The sequence below is a fragment of the Cavia porcellus genome, unplaced genomic scaffold (genome assembly GCF_034190915.1).
Source record: "Cavia porcellus strain 051 isolate PalLab524CR breed Dunkin Hartley unplaced genomic scaffold, mCavPor4.1 scaffold_5, whole genome shotgun sequence".
NCBI lineage: Eukaryota > Metazoa > Chordata > Mammalia > Rodentia > Caviidae > Cavia > Cavia porcellus.
Genome location: NW_026947488.1, coordinates 25,018,644 through 25,040,870, shown reverse-complemented (window position 1 = coordinate 25,040,870; position 22,227 = coordinate 25,018,644). Strand labels below are relative to the sequence as shown.

The 22,227-nt window shown below is 49.5% G+C and overlaps 1 protein-coding gene across 8 annotated transcripts in view; it reads left to right on the top strand.

Annotated features, from left to right (window-relative positions):
* Window positions 1–22,227, top strand: part of Dlgap4 (DLG associated protein 4) — a 177,716-nt gene that overhangs the window by 104,734 nt on the left and 50,755 nt on the right. For 6 of the 8 annotated variants that reach the window (XM_063248391.1, XM_063248393.1, XM_063248390.1 and 3 more), the window contains 4 exons: window positions 449–690; window positions 2,555–2,669; window positions 5,265–5,315; window positions 8,264–8,504. In XM_063248391.1, coding sequence (XP_063104461.1) covers window positions 449–690; window positions 2,555–2,669; window positions 5,265–5,315; window positions 8,264–8,504 — 649 coding nt within the window. Of the gene's footprint in view, window positions 1–448; window positions 691–2,554; window positions 2,670–5,264; window positions 5,316–8,263; window positions 8,505–19,109; window positions 20,119–22,227 lie in introns of those variants that run through there. The other 2 variants (XM_063248395.1, XM_005002758.3) reach the window with 2 other exon arrangements.

The following is a 22,227-nucleotide window of genomic DNA, read 5'->3' as shown; positions in this document are numbered from 1 at the left end:
TCCTGGTCTGGAGGCCTCTCTCTGCAAGTGGCCTCCCTGCCTCAGTCCTGGTGTTCTCATCTGTGCAGTGGGGTCATTAGGCATCCCCTGGGTGGCATAAGTGAAGTGAGGGGAAGGTGAGCGCTCAGCAAGTGTGGCTGCTGGGAAGACCTGTGTCCACACAGCTGGGAGCTGTCCCAGCGTGGACCCGTGGAGAAATCTGGCAGAGAAGGACAGGGACTTGCTTAAGGCCACACAGAAAAGCTGTAGCCCAGCCAGTTTTGGATCCTGGGCATCCCTCCTGGCCCAAGCTCTGCTCTGTGCAACGTGGTTTCAGTGACAGCATGGAAAGCGGGGTGCCTCTCGGGCTGTGAGACAGTCCTTCCAAACTCACTTCCCAGGCGATGAGCCAGAGTCTGGGCTAATCCTGCCCCTGCCCCCTCGCTGAGTGCCCGTCCCTCATCCCCAGGTCCCCGGCGGTGGCGGGGAGTGGAGCACCACGCTGCTGTCCCCACGCGAGGCGGAGGGCGCGGCCGAGGGGCCCATCCCGTGTCGACGCATGCGCAGCGGCAGCTACATCAAGGCCATGGGTGACGAGGACAGCGACGAGTCTGGCGGCAGCCCCAAGCCTTCACCCAAGACTGCAGCGCGGCGCCAGAGCTACTTGAGGGCCACGCAGCAGTCGCTAGGAGAGCAGAGCAATCCACGCAGGTGAGCTGCAGCACCGCCCCCTGGGTCCCGCCCACAGGCCACACGAGTGCGCCGAGGACCGCCCCTAAGTGGACCGCGCTCACAGACCAACTTCTCTCCCAGGCCCCTGGACCTTTCCCCGCCCTTGGGAGCACCCCTCTTTCGGCCACCTTGGAAGTCCAACCCACAAGTGAATCCTGCCCCCCACCCTCATCAGGTTCAGGTGAATCGCTCCTGGAATGATTCAGACTCCTAGGTGAACCTGCCCACAGGCTAGCTGGTCCCTCAGATCTTGAAGCTTAGGCTAGCGCTATACTCTGAGTTGTACCCCAAGAGCCTCGGAAAGAATTTTCTTGAGTTCCACCCACAGTTAAACCCTGACCACAATCAGTCTCTTCCTTTGTTCAGTCCTGCCAATAATTAGATCTTTCCTCAAAAACTACCACAGGAATCACATCCCCAGGCAAGTTCTGCTCCCATGGTAAACTGTCCAATAGGTCCCTTCTGGTTGGGCCCAATGGGATCTTCTGGTTGGACACCCCTGCCCTTAATGAGCCCGACTTGTGTCCCAGCACTGCCTAGGGAAGCCTAGAATCTGCTGCCCTTGCCCCTGTGATCCATCCCCATGGAAAATTCTAGGATCAAGGCGAGAAGGAAATCCAGAATTAGAGTGTCAGCCTTCATCAGTCCCAACACCCTGCATGGAATTCCATTGGTGCTCCCTCCTGGTGCTGTAAGGCTTGGGAGAATTGGTGGAAATAAGCTTATTCCTAGCTCTTCAACTCCTAGGGCATGAATTAAGGCTTCATGGAGGAGGAAGACTAGGAAGACTGGGACAGAGAAAAGGGAGCAGACCAGGCGGATGACAGTGATACTGGGGCAGTTATGGAGACAGTGTACAGTGCTTAGAACAGCTAAGTATCTGTTTGACTGGGGTGGAAGGCAGGAAATGGCCTGCAGGTTATAATTCATGACACCAGCCAGCCCCAGTTTCCTGTGTTCAAGTGACAAGCTGAGCTGGATGACCTCCAAGACCTCTTTGAGTCCTAAGAACCTGCAATCTTGTCTGTCACAGTGAACACCAAGGAGGGAGAAGTGGGCAGGATCAGAGCACAGGCCTTGAACAAGGGGAAACCGATGATAGTAACAACAGCCGCTCTGCCGATCAGCACTTGCTTTACTGGCCATGGTGCCTGCTCCAGTGCACTTCAATCTGCCTTATTAAATCCTCCCCACAGCCCCCCAACCAGGCAGGTGGTATCACCCCCATTTCAGAATGAAGACCCTGAGACTTGAGCAAGAGCTAGTGATTTGCCCAGGTTCAGCCAGTGGAAGAAGCTGGTTTTTAGTCCAAGCCATCTTTAACAGTATCCTGACCTGTGGATACTTTATTTCCAGGATAAGCAGTGGGGGAGACCCAGGACTAGGTAGGTGTGAGAAAGACGGATGAGCAGGGCAATAAAGATAAGTGGTGAGTCCTTAGAGACCTGGTAGAAGCCACCTGAACTTTACAGTGAAACCGAGAGTCTTTGGGGAGCCTTTGTCAGAGTTTGGGCCTTGACCCATCTCCTCTGTACAGTCTCTGGAATTGGAAGAAGGGCTGTGGAACTGAGCTGGGCTGAGCTGGTCTCCAGGTTGATCAAATGCAGGTTTGTGCTGCCACCTTCTGGCTGCAGTGGGTGTGATATGGAGTCACCTCCCCGCAGATAAAGGCCTTTAAAAGCTTTCCCCTTGCTCATCCTTCCACCCCTGCCAAGGCTAGCAGTGGCTTCCATTTTTACCTCTTCTGTTGGATAACCTTGGCCAGTCTTTTCCCCATGGCCTCAGTTTCCGAGGCTGAACAATGGGTGAACTGAGCCATACCTGCTCCTCACCCCCCAACCAGGAGTTTGGATCGCCTGGATTCAGTGGACATGCTGCTGCCTTCGAAGTGTCCAAGCTGGGAAGAGGACTACAACCCCATCAGTGACAGTCTCAACGACTCCAGCTGCATCAGCCAGGTGAGGGTGGCTGGAAGGTCAGTGGACTTAGGAGAGCCCCACCTTGGAAACAGGTGTCCAGTGGTTCCCAGATGTCTACACTGTGCTTCTGTTATAGTCTTTGTCTCTGAACCTACCTGTGTATGTCTCTGCTCCACTGCCTGCCCTGTGGCTTTATCACAGGGTCTGACACTCATGGCCTCCTGAGCTGACGATCTGAGGAGGAAACTACCACTGTGGGGGACCCAAGCTGCCATCAGCATAAAAAACTGGAGACCTGGTTTCATGTCTTAGCTTTGTCTCTGACAGTAGGAACCCAAGTAAAGTCATCTCCCCTCCATGAACCTCAGTTTTCTACTTTAACAAAGAAGGGTGGTGATTCCTGTTTCATAGCATTAAGAAGAATAAAAAGTATAATGATTTTAAGGTGTTCACAAAGGGTAGTTACTTTTATGACTGTATATCCTCAAGCAAATTACATCTGTGCTCTGGACTCCTGAGCCCACCTGCTCAGTGGCAAGTTGAACTCTCAGGGCCCCACCAACTCGGCCACCAACAGTGAGAAGCACTCTGTGCTATACTTGCCATTTACCTGGAGTGCTCTCAGCCAGCAGCTCCTTGAATCCTCACAGCCATTCCCAGAGGTGGCCTTATTACCTGGGCCTGCATTTCCCAGATGAGGACCAATGAGGTAAGGAGGAGGGAAAGGTGAGCAGGGGTCTGGAGTCTCAGACCTACCTCCGGCTGTGTGCTTAGCACCTTAGGGTTTACACAAGGTGGACAGCCAAGTGTGAAGGCCCCCTCTGAGGTGATGAGAGGAAGATGAGAACCAGATGGAGCAGCCAAGTAAAGACCCAACTTTCTCCGTGGCCAAGAACAGCCCTTGGCCCCACCATTTACGGGGCATGATCAGAACTAGTGGGCTGCTCAGAAGGCTTCGGGGAGGAGGCTGTACCTGCAGCTCAGTGGTAGAGTTTGCACCTAGTAGGCACAAGTCCTGGTTTAATCCCTGGTATTACAAGAAAGAAAGGCTTGGGATCCTGACCTTTCTGATACTTCTGTCTGACTGGGCCCTTCCCCACCCCTCTAGAAACCCAGGATCTGACTTCAGATGTGGGAGTGGTGGAGCACCCCAGTCCAAGATGCTCTCTGCTCCTGTCCCTTCATCCAGGGCCCAGCATGGATAGCTATCCTGGCCTCCATCCATTGTCAGTGGCTGGGAGCTTGTAAGTCAGATGACAGCACACTTGGGCCCCAAACCCTCTGTGACTCTCTGCTCCCTAAGAGAAAGCCAGAGTATTTACTTGGACCTGGGAGCCCTGTAAGACCCAGGCTCTGCCTCCTCTTAGGCCTGTCCTTTGTCCTGCTCTAGCCATACTGGCCTTTTTTCTCCTCCTTATACACCGAAGCAACTCTTAATTCTGCCCCAAACTCACTCCATTTGCTGTGCCCTCTCGCAGGAGAGTTCTGCTTTCAAATCTTTGCACAGCTGTGTTCTTGCATCTCAGGTTTGGCTCATGTATCACCTCCTGAGAGAGACCTTTCCTGATCACTATCTGCAGTAGCCTTTCTGTCCCCACGTTACCCTGCTTAAGCTGGTAATATCATGGAACTGTGAGATTGGGGGTTTAGTTCTGTGGTGTAAGTGCCTGTTTGGCAAATTGGAGGTTGTGAGTTCGACCCCTGGTACCAAAAACAAAAAAAAAAAAGGGTGAGGTTTTGCCAGGGAGTGTTCATTAGCTTTTCTACTGTGCCTGTCCCCCTTGTGAGACTGTGATCTGCCTACAGGCAGGTACCTTGCTGGTTCCTTATTCCCAGCAGTGTCCCCAGGGAAGATGTCGAGCAGGTGTCTGCTGAATGGATGTGTCCCTTCTTGTCTCTCCCATCCTGCCATGTTCTCTCTTCTCTCTTCCTGTCTGTCCCCCCTGTTTTTCTGTGTCTTATCTCCCCTCATTCACATTTTTCTCCAGTTCTTTCAAGTGAGTCTCCAGCTCCATGTTTCTGTCACACACCCCATCCCCAGCTTGGCACCTGAAATACCTTTGCTCCTTAGCTATATAAGGCTTGAGAAATCGGTCGGCCTGGAAACCCCCCAGCTGGTCTCACCTACCTCTCCCTGATTTCCCCACCTCACTCATAGCCCAGGGCCATTTGACCCCTCTAAGCACTCACCTCCAGAAAGGTGAGTGATTCAAGTTGCATATGTGGCCCCAAAGTCACATATTCCAGCCTGAGGAAAGAAGGCTCGAGTGCCATCCCTAGTCTGTATATCCATATGGGCTGTCTGCCCAGGTCAGAAGCAATAGACAGAACCTCCATGATCCCAGGGGCTAGACCTGGGACTTGTAAACAGAAAAGTGAAGTCCTGAGGAATGCTCAGCCCCAGGAGTAAGCCTCCCATCACTGGAGGAAACCAACTGAGAATTCTTGGCAGCTGGGCCCCAGCCAGTTGGGGAAGAAAGACCAGTCTGCCTCAAGTTCCCTTACACCAGCCAGGGGTTTAGCTCAGTGGCATAAGCGCCACCCCCCCAAAAAAAATTCCCTTACACTGAGCCTGATCCCCAGCCCTGCCCCATCCCTGGCCTTCCCATAACCCTCACCCTCTCTTTCCTACAGATGTTTGGACAGGCCTCCCTGATCCCTCAGTTGTTTGGCCATGAGCAGCAGGTCAGTATGCTTGACATTCTCGCGCACCCCAGTACTGAGTCTCAGTCCTGCACCTGAGTGGTCCTAGCACCAGGCCCAGGCAGGTCCAAGAGCCACTACCAAAAAAGCCACCTTCAGCCAGGATGAAGTCCTGATCTTTACCCACCCCTATTACTTTACTTCTCTGTGCCTCAGTTTTCTCTTCTGGAAATGGGAAAGAATGAGCTGGGTTCTATGGGTGGGCAAGAAGTCACCCAGGACAATGGGAGGTGTTCCCTGAAAATCTTCTGGCTCCCTCTCTCCATCTCTCCTCCCTGAAATTTGGGTCAAACCTAAGAAACTTTGGTCTAGCCAGGTCAGGGACTGGGGACTGGTGGCATTAGCTGCCAGGTTGCAGCTCCCCAAGACCCCTGATTTTCCTCCTTTCCAGAGCCCCAGCTGGACCTCCAGGATGTCAGGATGTTATAGTACTGATGCAGAGATTATCCGACTTTGTAAAAGCTGGCAGAACCAATGCCAGTCTGGCTGCCCACAGGGCCCCACCCCCCAACACTCATCCGCTCTGAAAGCAGCCCCTCCTCTATCCAACTCCAAAGCCAGAAAATGGGACAGGAAAGGCACTCAACTCCTTGTAGCAAGGGTGGGCAAGGGACTTGCCCAAGGCCACATGTCCTACAAGGGTAAAGCTAGGACCAGGCCATCTCCTGATTCCAGCTGTGAACATCTCGTATGTCCCTCTCCACTACGTCATAGGAACTGTGCATTCCTGTCTTCCCCCCACCCTGCCCCAGTACTGGAGATTGAGGATTGACACCAGGGTCTTTGCCCTGAGCAACATCTACACCCCCTTTTATTACTTACTTACTTATTTATTTATTTATTTATTTATTTATTGAGACAGAGCATCACTTCATTGTCCAGGCTGGGCTCAATTGTCCAGGCTGTGTTCCTTCTGCCTCAGCCTCCTAGAATGTGTGTGTTCCTGGTGGACACATTATTCTGGGTCTTTAGGGTAACTGTCTTCTCCCCCAACTTCAGCAGATTGGCAGTAAGAAAGTGATGTGTTGTACAGAGCCTCCAGGGCAGTGTGTGCCCTACACAGTAAACCCTGGTGATACACGTGCCAGCTGCAGTCACTAGCTAACACACCCTCCTCAGGGCTTGGGGCACCTTAAACAATGCTTGGTTCACATAGCTGCCTAAATTCGTAAGTGCAGGTGGACAGGCACCTACTCCCTGTACTCTACCCTAAGCACACGATGTAAGTTACCTCATTTAATTGTAACACTATGAAACTGAGGCTGCAATTGACCCATTTTATAAATGGAAATTCATTGACTTGACTGTGTTCATATTACAAGGCCACGATGGACCCAGGATTGGAACCTTGGCAGCCTGTTCCAGAGCTGTACTGCTGTGGTGCAATCTTAAAGACCTCTTTGCCCTTGGCAGTCACAGGGGCCTCAGAATACTTCAGCTTGCAGCATCGGAGGATAAACACAAATTGCTTTAATATCTCCTTTCAGTGGATCTTGGGTATGCCACGTGTCCTATATCCTATCAGCTCTGTCCAACAGAACTTTCGGCAATGATGGAAAGTGTTCTGCAATCTGTGCTTGTCCAAGGCAGCCACTAGCCACATATGCCTTTGGAACAAGTGAGATTTGACTAGTATGACTACCAACATTTCTTCTTCTCTCTCTCTCTCTTTTTTTTTTTTTTTTTTGGTGGTCCTGGGGATCAAACTCTGGGCCTCACGCTTGCCAAGCAGGCGTTTATGCCACTGAGCTAAATCCCCAGCCCCAACATTTCTTTAATACTAATTAATTTAAACCTAAATAGCCACATATGACTACCACATTGATCAGCATAGATTTAAACATTTGGAAACCCTCTCTCAGGTAGGTGAGGATCCATGTAGTCATTTTACCTGATACACAGAGAGAGGCAGGAGACTTCATGTCTGGCAGATAGGAAACACTGACCTGAAGAGCACAGCAATGGCCTAGGGTAGAGCGGGGTCAGAATTGGCCTCAGGCCCAGATCTACCTTTTCCTCTATGTGGTGTTCAGTCTGGTTGTTCCTTTTCTTTCCCTAGCTCAGGCCTCCCCCTTTGGGGCTCCTCCTAGTGCCTTTCTTTGGAGACCCCTTAGGTTATACTGTATGGGCCCATTACCAGCAGAGCATAAGACATTCCAGAACCTTCTGAGAGTGAGTGCATGGTGAACCTTCCATGATCACACTCCTAGCTTCAGATTGGCAGGATCCTGGGCAGTTGTCTCTGGAAAGGGACTTGGGACCCATGTAGATGGGCAGAACTGAATGCAAGGTGGCAATGGTATGGTATACACACTGCCATCCTCCATACTGCCTCTGGCCCACATCACCCATCGCTGCTCCCTGCTCCTGCCCCCGTCCCAGTCATACCTTCTCTCGCCAGGCCACTGCATCATCTCTGGCCTTTGCCTCCACTCCAGATGCCATTCCCACATCCAAGCTAATTCTATATAAATACCCCTTTGGAGTGCTGGTCTGTCCCTTCCTCACTGGACCCCTCTGACAAGCATCTTCCCTCACTGGTCCTCAGTTTTGTCACTTTCAGAATGAAGGAATTGGATCATAACGTTGTAAATATCCAGGTCAAATATTCTTAATTAAGAATATTGAGATGAATTCAGATGTCATCTTAAAAATCTGTCAGTCCATCAGTATAGGCACACAAGATATAATCTGCATTATTCCAACTTTCTACTCCATGTGGAGATAGAAAAATTGAGGCCCAGAGAGGTGAGAGGGACTGTGTATTTCTTAATTGCTACCCTTTGCCCAGCTGATTCATCAGTGTGAGATTGGGAGGGGGACCCTGAGATGAGGCCCCAGCACTCTCTCCAGCCCTGAAGCTGAGCTGACCACGAAGCAGCCCTTCCCACAGTAAAGTTGGCCCCTGATGCCTACCTTTGCCTGGACAGGTACGGGAGGCAGACCTGAGCGACCAATACGAGGCAGCCTGTGAGTCAGCCTGCAGCGAAGCGGAGTCTGCAGCAGCAGAGGCACTGGACCTACCACTGCCCAGCTACTTCCGCTCCCGCAGCCACAGCTACCTGCGTGCAATCCAGGCAGGCTGCTCACAGGAGGAGGACAGTGTCTCCCTGCAGTCCCTCTCCCCACCACCCAGTACCGGAAGCCTCAGCAACAGTCGCACACTTCCCAGTGAGTATCCTGATGGGGAAGGGACTTGGCTTGGCCAGGGGACCCCAGAACCCCTGCCTGGTAGGCTGGCGATCAGGGGAAAGGCTGCTGAAGGAAGCCACAGTGGGCTGGCAACCACTGGAAGGAAGCAAAAAGCCTTGACACTAAACTTCCCACCAGTTGACAAACTAGAGTCCAAACAGGGATGATAGACAGACTGGAGAGGCGGTGGAGGTGTCTCAAAGTGCAGAGCTAGTAGATCCTTGGTTGCTTACTGTGGCCACCTGCTGGTGGGTAAGATTTTCTGGAGTACACCCACCTGTTGGTCACCTAGTTTGCGAGGCAATCTGAAGGGAAGCCTGCGGTGAGAGGATGGAACCTTCCCCAGCCTTCCAGAAAGGATGTTTGCAGTTTTCTCTCATATTTACAACCAAGGATAATTCAGCCTTCCTGATTCTTTTTCTGACTCCTCAGAAGGTGACCCGTGCCTGATCAGAGGAGGAGGGGCTCCATTCAATTATAGACAGAAATCTGTAATTGGATAATACCAGGAAAATAGGATACAATTTCAAGTTTAGTGAAGAGCTTTGAACTAGCTAGCTTGTTTTCTCTCAGCCTCAGTTTCCCTTATTTATATATATATATATAAATTGAGGCATAAGCCAGACCACAGAGAGTTCTTGGTAAGTTAAAGATTGTACAGAAAGATCACTTGTCATAACCCTGATATATGCAAGGCCCTGCCTATGTACTTCATGGTAGGCATGTGAAAAGCTAGTATTGGCTCTCTCGTTTGACTCTAGGCTTCCTGATAATAGGCAGGGCATTGAAGCTGGGAGTGTTGTTGAAAGAAACAGCTGCCTCAAGTGCTCAATTGTGTTTGATATCAATAAGTGAACCTAAATCCCATAGATGTTCTACACACAGGTAACCAACTTATTGATTAAACGAGCTGGTCTTTGCAGGAGACGACAAGGAACAAACCCTCTCTTGTCTTCCTGCCTCTGCTCCTGAGTCCTTGAGGGGCAGATCCCTGAGGCTTTTCCAGTCACTTTTAGAACTTAAGGAACAGCCTTATTTACCAATATATATCTGGTCTAATGTTGATACAGTTTGTCCACCTCAAATGCCATGCACCTTCAGTGAGGGCCTGCTGTGCACTGGGGCACTCCTGTAGGGAGCTGGGCGTGGAAGTCAGTGTCTCTCTGTGCTTTGCTCACCAGTGGCTACCTGGTTCCCCAAGGTGGGGAGAGAAGGCAGCTAGAGCAGGTGTTTTCTAGTATTGGGATTCTGAATGACTAATGCCTCCTGCTGACTGGCTGATTGACCCTGAAGGATCTTCCTGATAACTTCTTTCCTGGCAGGGTCAACACCCCTTCACCCCATTGATTTTTTTTAATGCTAGTGATTGAACTCAAGGCCTTTGCACTGACCTACATCCCTAACCCCTTGTTAAAAAAAATTTTTTTTTGAGACCAAGATCTCATCAAGTTTGTAAGTCACCCAGGCTGGGCTCAAACTTGGTATCCTCCTGCCTCAGCCTCGCAGAGTGCTGGGATCACTGGTGTGTGTTATCATACCCAGCTCCATTGCTTCTTATTGCCCCTCTGCTTCTCCATTGGATGATCCCCCACTTCCTTGTCAGCATTTTTGCTAAGGGACCTGGCTTTCAAAGCAGGCATCTTAGACCAAATCCTTTGAAGAAAATTCCAGCCCTCCTTTCTCCTCTGGTTATCACTCAACCCAGCGGTGGCAAAACTGTGGCACACATGCCACAGCTGGCTGTTTGTTTTCACTGAAAGCTCTAAAAGGTTACTATCAGCCAGGCGTGGTGGCACATGCCTGCAATCCCAGCACTTGGGAGGCTGAGGCAAGGGAGTCGTTGCAAGTTTGAGACCAGCCTGGGCTACAAAGTGAGCCCAAGGCCAGCCTGAACTTCACAGTGAGACCCTGTCTCAAAAAGACAAAAATAAATAAATAAAATAAAAGGTTCACCATCACTGACTTAATGCATTTGAAAATGAGGGCCTTTGTCTTGTGGAACTTTGGAAGTCTGGACTAGTCTGCCACAGCCTTCCCTCCAGATCTGCCAGTCTCTCCATTTCAGTGATCTCTAAGCCAGAACTGAGGCCATGGTTCCATAGCCTCCAAATTTAGGATGGCCCTGCCAGACTCTCCCATACACTTTGCTGCAGTTTCATGGGAATCCTGGGTAAGGGATCCCATCCACACATTCTCTCCCCTCTAAGAAGTTCTCTAAGTATGAAGTGGGCACAGAGAGACATACAATATCCCTAGAAAATCTCTGAAAATAAACCCTAACTTATCAGTTTCCTTCAATCCCAATTATTCATGAGTGGACTGAAGATACATATGGGCTATATATTGCTGAACCGTTTAACTGATGTTCTTGCCTCAGTAATGCAGAACAACCACAAAGTCACTATAGTATAATCATTAACATTTATTTCTTGCTCCCAAGTTGGTATCTAGGACAGCCCTGCTTCACATTCTCTCATCCTCATCCTGGAACACAAGGGTCTTCCTGAGATCAGGGGCCCAACCAGGGGCATGTTCACCTCATGGTGATGCAGAAAGCCAGAGTGCAAGCCTAATCAGTGATGCAGGCACATTCATCATATTCATAGCCCCGGCTGTGTAACATCTGCTAACATCCTATTGCCTAAGTCGAGTCACATAGCTGGGCTCCAAATCAAAGGGTGAAGTTCCCACTCACTTTTGTATAAGAAACTGTGTTTTTATGGCAAAGGGTATGGCCACAGTGGGGTGAAGGATCAGAACAAATAATTCAGTGTGATATTGTCCACTCTCTTGATCATATTTATCCATGTCCTTCCCACATAGAAAACACTTATGCCAAAGGCCCCCCAAAATTTCATCTAATCATAGTATCAAGATCTCATGATCTAAACTGCATGTGGTGGTACACACCTATAATCCCAGCATTCAGAAGGCTGAAGCAGGAGGATTGCTGTGAGTTGGAGACCAGCCTAGGCCATATAGTGAGTTTAAAGCTAGCCTGAACTACATATCGAGAACTTATCTCAAAAAACAAACAACAAAAAAAACCTCATGATCAGTGTCAGGTCTGGATGTGGCTCCTCTTAACCTATGATCTAAAAATCTCTGTCATCTACCCTGTAGTCCAACCCTCCTATATACATAGCATACTTTTTGGTAAAATAGGGACAAGATGGTTACAATTCACACTTGCTTAAAAAATAGGAGGATGGAGATTCAGAGACATATTTATCCATGGTAAGTCTGAAGTTGTTCTGTACAAATAATCTAGAACAAAGAATATTCCTGGAATGTCTCCTACATTGTAGAATATGGTCTTGGGCAGCTGAACATCTTCCTAAACCTGCTTCCTCCCTGAAGAAAGGAAGTTAGATGTCTTTTTACATCTTGAATCATCTCAATCTCTGTAGCCAAAGCTAATAAGTGATTCTCTGTGGCTATCTCAAACACTTAGCTTTCTATGTATTTGATTCCAAGTAACCCATATTCTAAAACCACTTACACAACTATTTTTGAGTCATGAATCTCTTGACTTAATTATACCTACTTGGAGTACATTAGTCTTCTGTGATCCTATGACCTTTTAACATTTTTCTGTTTTCTGTTTTTTTGCTTGTTGGTTGGTTGGTACTAGGGATCAAACCCAGGATACTAGATGCCCCCAGCCTTGCCTATCTATCTATTAATTGACTACGCATTTATTTTTATTTTTGTGATATGGGGGATTGAGACAGGGTGCTAGATGTCCCCAGCCCTGCCTATCTATTAATTGATTACTTATTTATTTTTATGATATTGGGGATTGAGACAGGGTCTTACTAAATTGCCTCCTGGGCTCAAACTTGTAATCTTCCTGCCTCAGCTTCCCAGAGTGCTGGAATTAAAGGCATGTGCCATCATACCATGGCTAGCTGGTTTTTGTTTTTATTTTTTGAGACAGGGTCTTGATAAATCACCTAGACTGGCCTTAAATTGTGATCTCCTCACCTTAGCCTTCTAAGCAGCCAGAATTACAGGCAGGCACCACCACTCCTGGCTTCTGGGCATCCTTTTTTTAAGTCTTCTATTATAGTTTATTAACTGCTTACTGATTACTTGGTCCTGAAGCCAATGCTACATATCTTTAGGTTTTTATTGCTATCACACTCCATTTTTGGTATCAATTTTTATCCATCAAATAGCATACAGTAATGCTTTGAACAAATAATCATGTGATTTCAGTGGCATACAATAAGAAGCATTTCCTGATTTTGTACATCTGTTCCTCCTGCTCCATGTGCCCTCTATCAGTGATAGCAAACCTGTGTCATACATGACAAAAGTTTTTTTTGTTATCATTGCAAGCTCTAAAAAATTCACCATCACTGCCCTACATCCAGGGATCAAAGAGGGTCAGGAATGAGTGGCCAAGCCAGAGCATATGCTTCCCATGGCGCCAGCAGACATATCAGAGGCAACCTCTTTGTGCAAGCAATTTCTTTTCTTTTCTTTTTTTAATTTATTTTTTGGTAATGGGGATTGAACCAGGCAGTGCTTGTGCCACTGAGCTAAATCCCTAGGCCTATGTGCAATCACATTTCAAGTCTCTCTCTGTGGCACATCTGCTAACATCCAGCTAATCAAAGCAAGTCACATGAGTCCAAAGCCAAACTCCAGTGAATACATCCCACCTGTGAGGAAAGAAAGAAACTGATGAAGAAAGTAAAGAGCATGAATACAAAGAGGCACTTAGAATTGGAGTCAATCATACAATCAATCACAGCAGCCCCAGCATATCCCATATGGATAATCCAGCATTTGGATGTAGAAATGTGCGGCTCCAGTTAGTCTCATTTTGGAGTTCTTAGCCTAAACCATGATAGTCAAGAAAGTATCATGTAGCAGCATCTCATATCTGCCCAGATGTGTGCTTATAAGCACGTATAAAATCTTATACTCTTACATGGTATGAAAAGAGATAAAAACACATGCATATTTATATTCTCATATGTATGCACATACATGTAACATCAGTGTATATCTGCCCACACTTACATGTGTGTCTCCTTAAAGAATCATGTCCTTGGCATGTCTCTAGTGGATCAGGGCCACCAAAAAACTCATCCTCCTAAATGTCCCTGGTCAGCCCTCTCTGCAGGTCTCCACAATAACCACTTCATACCTGCCTTCTTTCCCTGTCCCCTGATGGCCTCTTGCTCAGCAAGTAAACTCAACTACATCACAGGGAAAACTGAAGCTATCAGTTTTTCAAGTCTGTGACCAGAGCTGTAGCTGGTCCACGAGGTAGTTTGGTGCTGACTTGAAGAGTGCTTCTCATTAAGACCCTTCACTGCCTTCATTGATGAAAAGTCATCATGATAATCCAGTTTCTACTAGAATAAGGTCCTTCCCTCTGCCAGAAATTTGTCATAATAACTATAATCCACTTACTTATGCCTGTATTGTAGATGGCATACCACCCCCCATTGTGGCATCCTTTAATCAGTTAAAACTTGTGCAACTGTATAAGGCAATCCTGCCCATAATCACCTCTTCCACTTATACACACATAAGTGTGCCCTCTCAGCCACTGTCTTCCCACAGGGATCAACCCTGCTTAGGAGGCCATCTTCCTCATATCTGTCTCCAAAGAGTCAGCCCCCTACTCCCACTCCAAGGCTACTCTGAGCCTCAGTTTCAGAGGGATATAAATGTCTTTATCCTGCTCACATGGGAACATATGCATGCAGACAAGATGCAGGCGGGTGGGGAGATGTGGGTGAGGGGCAGATACTGAGACAGTGAGAGCTAGGCAGGGACCGCCCCTCTCAACTGACTGTGGCAGAACACGGTGCTGCCCACCCACTCTGAGCTGGCAGCTTCCCAGCTACCAGTGCTGCCACTACCACCACTTCCCTCCCTCTTTCTGACCCAGATTCTACATTCCAGAAATAGCTCTGGCAGGTGACTGGCAAGCTGGTCAGCTCCAGCTGGAACCTGGGGAGGGGAGAGCAGCTGTGTGTATGTGCCCCACCCCTCTGCAGGACCACCTGGTAAGGGCAAAAGTGCTGTGGTCCCTGCTGCTGATCTTGCCTCTCCACTCTGAAAAAGAGGAAGAAGAGAGAAACGCCTCCCTCTCCCTCCACTTTTCTTACTCTGCCACACTCCCCTCCCTCTCTCCCCCACCATCTTTGCCTTCTGTCTCCTTGCGTCAGTCCTGTTTGTCTCCTGCATCTTTTCTTTTCCTTCCCCCTCAGTTTCTGGCCCTCCTGTTCTCCTTTCTGTGTCTCCCCCACATCTTTTGAATCACTTGGGAAGCCGTTGCTATCACCCAGGGACCTCAGCAAGCCAGTGGCGGGCTGCTCCCATCAGCCGCCATCTGTGTACTGTGTACACATGTGCATATGCACAGACACCCAGAGTCACTCCCTGACTGTGCTGGAGAGCAAGGCTGAGCTGGGATAGGTTCTGGGCTCAGGAGATACCTTGTTGCCTGCTCGGGCTCCAAGTTCTAGTTCCAGTTCTGACATATCACTCTAAGTACCTGCTCTTCCTTGGACCTCACATTTTCTGTTTATGAGGCTTTGGTTTGGGGACTCCCAGATACCTCCCATCTGTGACCATCCAAGACTCTACCCTCTTTTCCTCCTCTCCCATTCCCTAGAATGGTTTGCTTTCCCATCCCCTAGAATGATTTATTTCCCATCCATATATACAGGAAGGGAAACTGACAAAATCTGTCTAGTCAACACTGTTCCCAAAATCTATCCTCCAAGTCTAGGCACCCCAATCCCTTATTATTATACTGCAGTCTCCCATGCATTCACCCAATCTGATTCCAAGTGTCAGGGCTAAGAGAATATCAAAGACTATCATTTCCAGAGATTGCAAATAGACTTCAATTCATGTGTTATTTCTGATCCCTAGGACTCAGGACTGAGGTTTAAATTTAGTTAAGCAGATAAGTATACCACCATTGCAGTATCTGCTGTGACCAAGAGAGATACACATTATTTATCATTCTTGATTTAACTCAGTTAACCCACATACATACACATTTGCAGATACAGAGCAGCTGTAGTGTACAGAAAGTGTCAAGGTCACCTAGCAAATAGGTCACAGTTTCCAGCCTGACTTCAAAGCCTTGAGTGCACCATTGTCAAGGGGGTATGCATACAAGATTTGTGGTAAAGAGGTGTAGTATAAGCTGGGTGTGATAGTGCACATCGGTAATCATGGCATTCTGGGAGACTAGGACAGGAGGATTACAAGTTCAGGCTCAGCCTGGCAATTTAGTGACTTAGAACAACCCTGTCTCAAAATAAAAAAACAAAAATGGAATGGGGGTGAAGTTCAATACAAAAAGCCCTGGTTTCAATCCTCAATAGAGAGAGAGACAGAGAGAGAGAGAGAAAGTGTGGTATAGTCACAGTTGTTCCAAGGAGAATCCTCTGATAGCATGGGCAGGATGGGTTAGAGGCTGGTAAGCTATTGCAGGAAAGAGTCAGTGAAGCCGAGCAGGGGCCATAGGACTAGAGAATGAAAGGTAGATTCAAGAGGCCTTCCTAGAATGAGAGATGAGGAGCCAAAATTCCCTGCTGCTGAAATGGGCATCTTTCCACAAAGGACACTGGGCAGAAGGCAGACTTCCCTGGGCTACACCAAGCCCTTGGACCAGGACATTCCTGGCTGAGTGCCTGCTGTGTGCTGGGTAAAAGGATCATCATGCTTCTAAGGAGACAGTTGGGGGAAACAGTGACTAGGACTGGAGTGCGGGCTATTAGACAAGAACAAACAGGAATTGCTTATACCCTCCAGAGGTAGAGAAGTCATCCCAAAGGAGCAGAGACTAAGGAGCTTGGAAATCCTATAATAGCTAAAGAAATAAACCTTGTAGTCATGTGGCCCTTTTACCCATAGATGTTTTGGGTTTATTGTTTGTTTTGCAGCACTGAGGATTGAATCCAAGACCTTTGCACTATCCCCGGTCCTTTTTAAATTTTTTTAAATTTTGAGACAAGATCTCACTAAGTTACCCAGGTTGAGCTTGAGCTTGTGATCTTCCTGCCTCAAACTCCCAGAAGGCTGTGATTACTGACATGCACCACCATGTTCAGTTCCATGAATGTTTTCTGATGTATGGGCCAGGCAGTACCACAGTACCAGGAACACATCAGTGAACAAAACAGGAACCCTTGCTTTTGTGGCCAGTATATCCTATTGTGGAGAGCTGACAGACCAAACAATAAAGATAAGTAAACATATGCATGGCTCATTGGAAAGTAGCAAGGTACTGAGATTACTGACAGAATGAGGGGAGGGATGTTGAGAAATAATTAGGGGAGCTAGAATATAGCTCACTGAGAAAGAGATCTGGGGCAAAGACTTAAAAGAAGTGAGGAACTTAGGGGTATTGGGGGATGTGCTCCAAGCAAGGGGGAGAGTAGTACAAAGGATCTGAGCCCAGGGTGACTGGAGAGAGAGCACGGTGTGAGAGAAGTGGGTGTTGGGCTGGCTGCAGGTCATGAAAAAGACATTGGCTTCTGCTCTGAGTAACATGGAAAATCGTTTTCCACATCTTAAACACTTACACTGCTGTGAGGGTCAAAGGCAAGAAGTGGGAATGAAGTAATGCTGGGGCGTTACTGGTGGTTATGCAGGGCAGCAGTGAAGGAGGTCGTAGGTTTTAAAAGCAGTCAAAAAAATTCCAGAGTGGACTGGCCAGTGTGAGGGAAGAACAGTCAAAAGAGTGATAAGGAGGGCATGTTCCAAAACCAGATGGAGTGGAGAGAGCCCTCACACGTCTACCTGCCGCTTCTGGCTGCCGGGGACAGTGCCTTAAGGACCCAAACACACAGCTAGGGGGAAAACCTCCAGCCCAGGATGGATGTTGCAGGATGCCTGAGTCCTGCCTATCCCTCACCTCAGGCTGGGGTCTAGCCAATTCAGCTTTGCAGGGATCTCAGCCAGACTGGGGTCTCTAGCGGTGAGGACCCAAAACACAGCAGGCACTCCACAAATATCTTTAGGACCCTAAAACATCACTATCAGAACAAACCACTGAAATCCCCCATACCAAAAATCTCAATCTTGGTTAAGTACAAACCCTGCACCTCCATGAGTTTTGCTTCTCAATCAAGTGACCCAGATTCAGGGGTTCAATCAAGGGTCACTCTGTGAAATACTGCTTTGATCCAGTTTCCATTCAGGGGACACATGGGGCTGTGAGTTCTAGAGAGGAACTTGCCCAAGGTCGCACAGGGAGCGTATTATTGAATTGGGAGAGAAGTAAGATAGAGAGCTCATCCTGGGCTGCCTTTGGGTTGTCAGGGCCCGTGATGCATTGACCGAGTCTTTCCCTAAATCACTTTAAAGACAAAGTGAAGAGTACAGTATTGGCTCTGTGACTGAGAGTAGGGTGAGATAAACTACTTTGAAAGTGTAAATGAAAAGGGCGTGGTGGTGCACACCTGTAATTCTGGCTACTCAGTGGGAGGCTGTGTAGGATCACAAGTTCAAGCCCAGCCTGGGCAATTCATCACATCCCTGTCTCAAAATTTAAAAATTCAAAGCACGGGATGTAGCTCAGCGCGCCCTGGATTCTATCTCCAGTACTGCCAAGGAAGGAGTGGGGTAGCAAACTCAAAAGCTCGCAGCGGCTCTTGTTATTATACCTCCATAGAGCAAAAATCAAGACAATGGTATCCGAAACTATTCTCCTTAGGCCTCACAACCAAACTGTGAGGCATGGAAGATTCACTTCCCCACTCTGTTTTCGGGAAAACGGTTACCGAGACTGGCCAGGAACCTATCGCAGGACAGCGAGGACAGGAGGACAGCGCTGGGTCTGCGGTTGGCGAACCTGGTGGAGGTGCTTACCCCACCCGGGGCTGCACTGAGGTGACTCTCGGGAAGGAATTAGCCGGAAAGGCCACGGAAGCAGGTGTACTTTTGGTTTTTACCAAACACAGGAAGGTTCAGGGAGGTGGAAAGCTCATCCTGCCCAAGGTCACACAGGCGCAGGACTGGAACCCATCTCTGTGGGTGAGCTAAGCTTGGAGCCGAGGAAGCAGCTAGAAACTTCTATGAGGCAGAGTCGATAGGCTGTGAGAGTCTAAAGGACAAGAAAACCACTGCAGTGACTTCTCTAAGATTCAGCTTCCTGGTTACAGCGAGGCGTTACCGAGGGGAACCAAAGCCAACTCTCGCTCCTCCAGAACGGAGCATGCGTTGGGTTCCAGCTGGAACCGGTCTGGCTGGGCGGCTCGAGGGGCGGGGCCCTCAGCTCGGGCATGCGCGTGTCGACGTGGGCAGACTCAGGGCTGATCCGCCTGGTGGAGGCTGCACAGAGCCGCGCGCACGCGCCTCCTCATCCGAACGGTCTCGAGCGCGCCGGGCCACGTGCCGAGCGGGCTGTGCGCGCTCCCGTCCGGCCCGGGAGTCCCGGGCGACGCGCGCGCGCCTGACGCGGGGGGCGGGGTGGGGCGGGGCCGACGCGGGGCTTTAACCCAGAGGCCCCGCCCCTCGGGCGTACAAAACCGGAGCCTCGGGCCGGGCCGCGTGAGGGAGGAGGGTGAGTGCCCGCCGCTGGCCGCAGCTGCCGCCAGTCCGTCCGTCACTCCGTCCGTCTGTCCGATCTACGTCGTCGCCGCCGCCTCCTCAGCCCGGACGCCCGGGGCCCGCCCAGCGCCGCCCGGAGCAGCCGCGGCCCCGCGAGGAGACGGGCGCCGCCCCCGCCCGGCCCTACCCTGCCCCCGCCTCCTCCCTTCTGTCTGTGCGTCCGTCCGTCCGTCCGCCGCCCGCTCGCGCTTCGGTCCTCCTGTCCCGCCGCCAGCCTTCCGGCCCGTGCCCCTGCTCCGCCTGCTTTGTCCCCCCCGGCTCGCTGTCTCTTTGTCTCTGCCCTCGCGCTTCCTCCCGGCCCCTCCCTCGCTCCCCGATCTCTGGTCCCATCTCAAAGCCCTCCACTCCTCTCAGCCTCCCTTTCTGGGTGCCTCCATCCTTTGGGAGTCCCCCGCAGAGCGACCCCAGACCTTTTGGAGTGGTCTCCTTCGGAGCACTCTGTTCTCCATCAGGCCGCCTCCAGCTTCCAGCACATCCTCTGGGGGTCCTCCCTTCAATCTGTATCCCAGTCCGTGGAGTCTTGCCTATGAACCTCCAGGAATTTTCCCTCTTCTGGGTGTTCCCTATAGCTGCCTAGACTTCATAGATGCCTTTTGATCTCCTTTAGGACGCCCAATATCTTACCAGCACTCTGACTTCAGAACCTCGCTCCGCATTCCCTTGGTTTGTCCCTTGGCTGTCTCTGTTCTTGCTCAGGCCTGCCTGCACCCCCACCTCTGGACCAGAGTCCCCTGCTTTGCTCTGCTCCCCACTTCTGCCTTGGTAGTCTCACCTCTGTGTGTCTCTGACGCTGAAGGCCTCCCTTTGAGCCTGCTCCTTTGCCAGGGCTCTTGCATCCCCACCCGTACCCTACCCCGTGCTTTCTCTCTGGTCCCCCGTCCTCCCTTCTCTGCTCCTTGTCTCTCCCTCTCCCTTCTTCTGTTTCTGCCCGGTCTCTGGGTCTCTGACCCCCATCTGGCCCTCATGGCTTTGTGTCTGGAGCTCTTGAAGCAATGTGAGTGGTGGGGTGTCCGGGTGGGGCCGGAGTCATCCCGCAGGCTGGCCGCGGCTGAGGCTCCATGGGATTGGCGCTGGGGCAGGGGGCTGGTGCTGGATCGAGGCGGCTCTGGGACCTCTTGTGGGGGTTGGGAGGCAGGCTTTCTAGCAGAGGGTGTGGGGGCCTTCCTGCTTAGAGGCTTCTGCTGTAGTTGCTTGAGTGTGTGGAGGGTGCCCAGGTTGGGTATTCCTATCTGCTTGGCCCTGCATGGCCTGGCACTTTGTGATCGCTTGTGGGCAGAATGGGGCTATTTTGGAGCCGGCAGGATGTGATATCACTTGGGCGTTTATTTAGACCCAGCTGGGGCTGAAAGCTGCGTTCTTGCCAACTTGAGTAATGACATTTTGCAGGGGGTGCGGCCTTCTAAGCAGCTGGGCGCTGGGTTTGTGGCCAGTACTTTACAGGCCACAGTGAACAGTGAATAGGTGATCTTGTTGAGACTCAATTCAAGGTAATGGGGGGTCTTAATCTGACCACCCTTGAGTATTGGGTTTGGCAACCTAAGATCTAGAACCTTGGATTTTGCCAGTTTTAAGAGCTGTGACCTTAAGTGAAACCTTTGACCTCTCCATGTCTCAGTTTCCCACTCTGTAAAGAAGTGTGCCTGCTTCACAGGTTATAAAATGAAACATCTGTAAATGTACTTTGTGAACTGTCAATTTATCTTTAAACTGAGCACAGAAGGAAGAAATATCTTGCCCGAGAGCACACAGTTAATGTCAGAGCTGGTACAGGGATCTGGGACCAAGACTGCCCAGTCCAGGTTTCTTTACCCTCCATTTCATTGCCACTTGGTTATTCTGAAACATACTTTCTCTTCTGAGAGCAGGGAGATGGCTGTCCTTATTTATGCCCCAGTTCCTGGTTGCTCTTTGTCAATTTGGAAAACTGTGCCTGGTGACATGTCTGTGCTGGAGAACAGTTGGATTTTCCATGTGCTTCTCCATTGTTTTTTAGAGTGGGGCCTGCTTAAATGGTAGCACTTGGGAACACAGTTTGTAGTTATGAACTGTGGCTGCTTTTCCTTCTTCCACTGTGGAATGAGGAAATAAAGGCCCCAACTGAGAGGCTTCAGAGAGCTGGGGTCTGCTGTCAAGAACTCTAGGATGTTCTAGGACTCTGGAACAGGGAATGAAACCAGTGATTGTACCTCTTTCCAGAAAGATCAGGGATCAGCAGAGGTTTGAACCAGACTCTTGACTCCTGTTCCATGTACTGCCTCTCAAGAAGTCATGTCAGGTATCACCTGGCCCTGGTATATAATGACAGTTTCTCACATCCATTGGCCTTTTACTGTGTGTCCCTTTGCTTGGCATGTTACATGGATTACTTGCAATGGGGAAGACAGAGGGAGTTGGATGGCACAATTTCTTGCGTCCTTCCAACCCTGACATTTGAGGATTGTGAGGTAACTCAAAGGCCACTTATTTGTAACTACATCTTATTTTACCTTTTAAAAGTGTGCCTAATCACAGAGAAGAGGAAAAATGTGCTTAATGCTGCCAGATGTGTGCTAATGATATATGAGGTTTCATAAGAGAGGTGTTCTCTCTGGGCAGAGAAATCAGCCTTCTAAAGGAGGGAGCATTCAAGCTGAGTCTCTATACCAGGGATCTATTCTGTTCTACAGTTCCAGAAGAGAAAGTGTAGTTTAGCCAAAAACACCTGGTTTAATCAGTCTCCATCACTCACTGCCTGTGTAATCTTGAGCAAATTACTTTTTATGAGCCTCAGTTTCTTCATCTGGACTCAAAATAATCATTCTATAGAATTGTGAGGAATATTAAATGAGATTTTATATAGGCACCTGCTAGATAGTAGGCACCATCACTTTCCCTTCCCAATAATATTTGCGTCTCTGTGGGAGATAAAGACCAGCTTCTCACTTCACTCCACAACTCCCAGGTAATAAGGAAAGCACCTTCTGACTAGTCTAGTAATAGAGTAATTCTCTAATCTCCCACAACTATGTGAAGCACTGTATAATCTGCCAGGCTCTTTCCTGACCATTGTTCCTCATAAGAGTCTGGAGAGGAAGTCAGTGGAGCACCTTGTTTCACAAGTGAA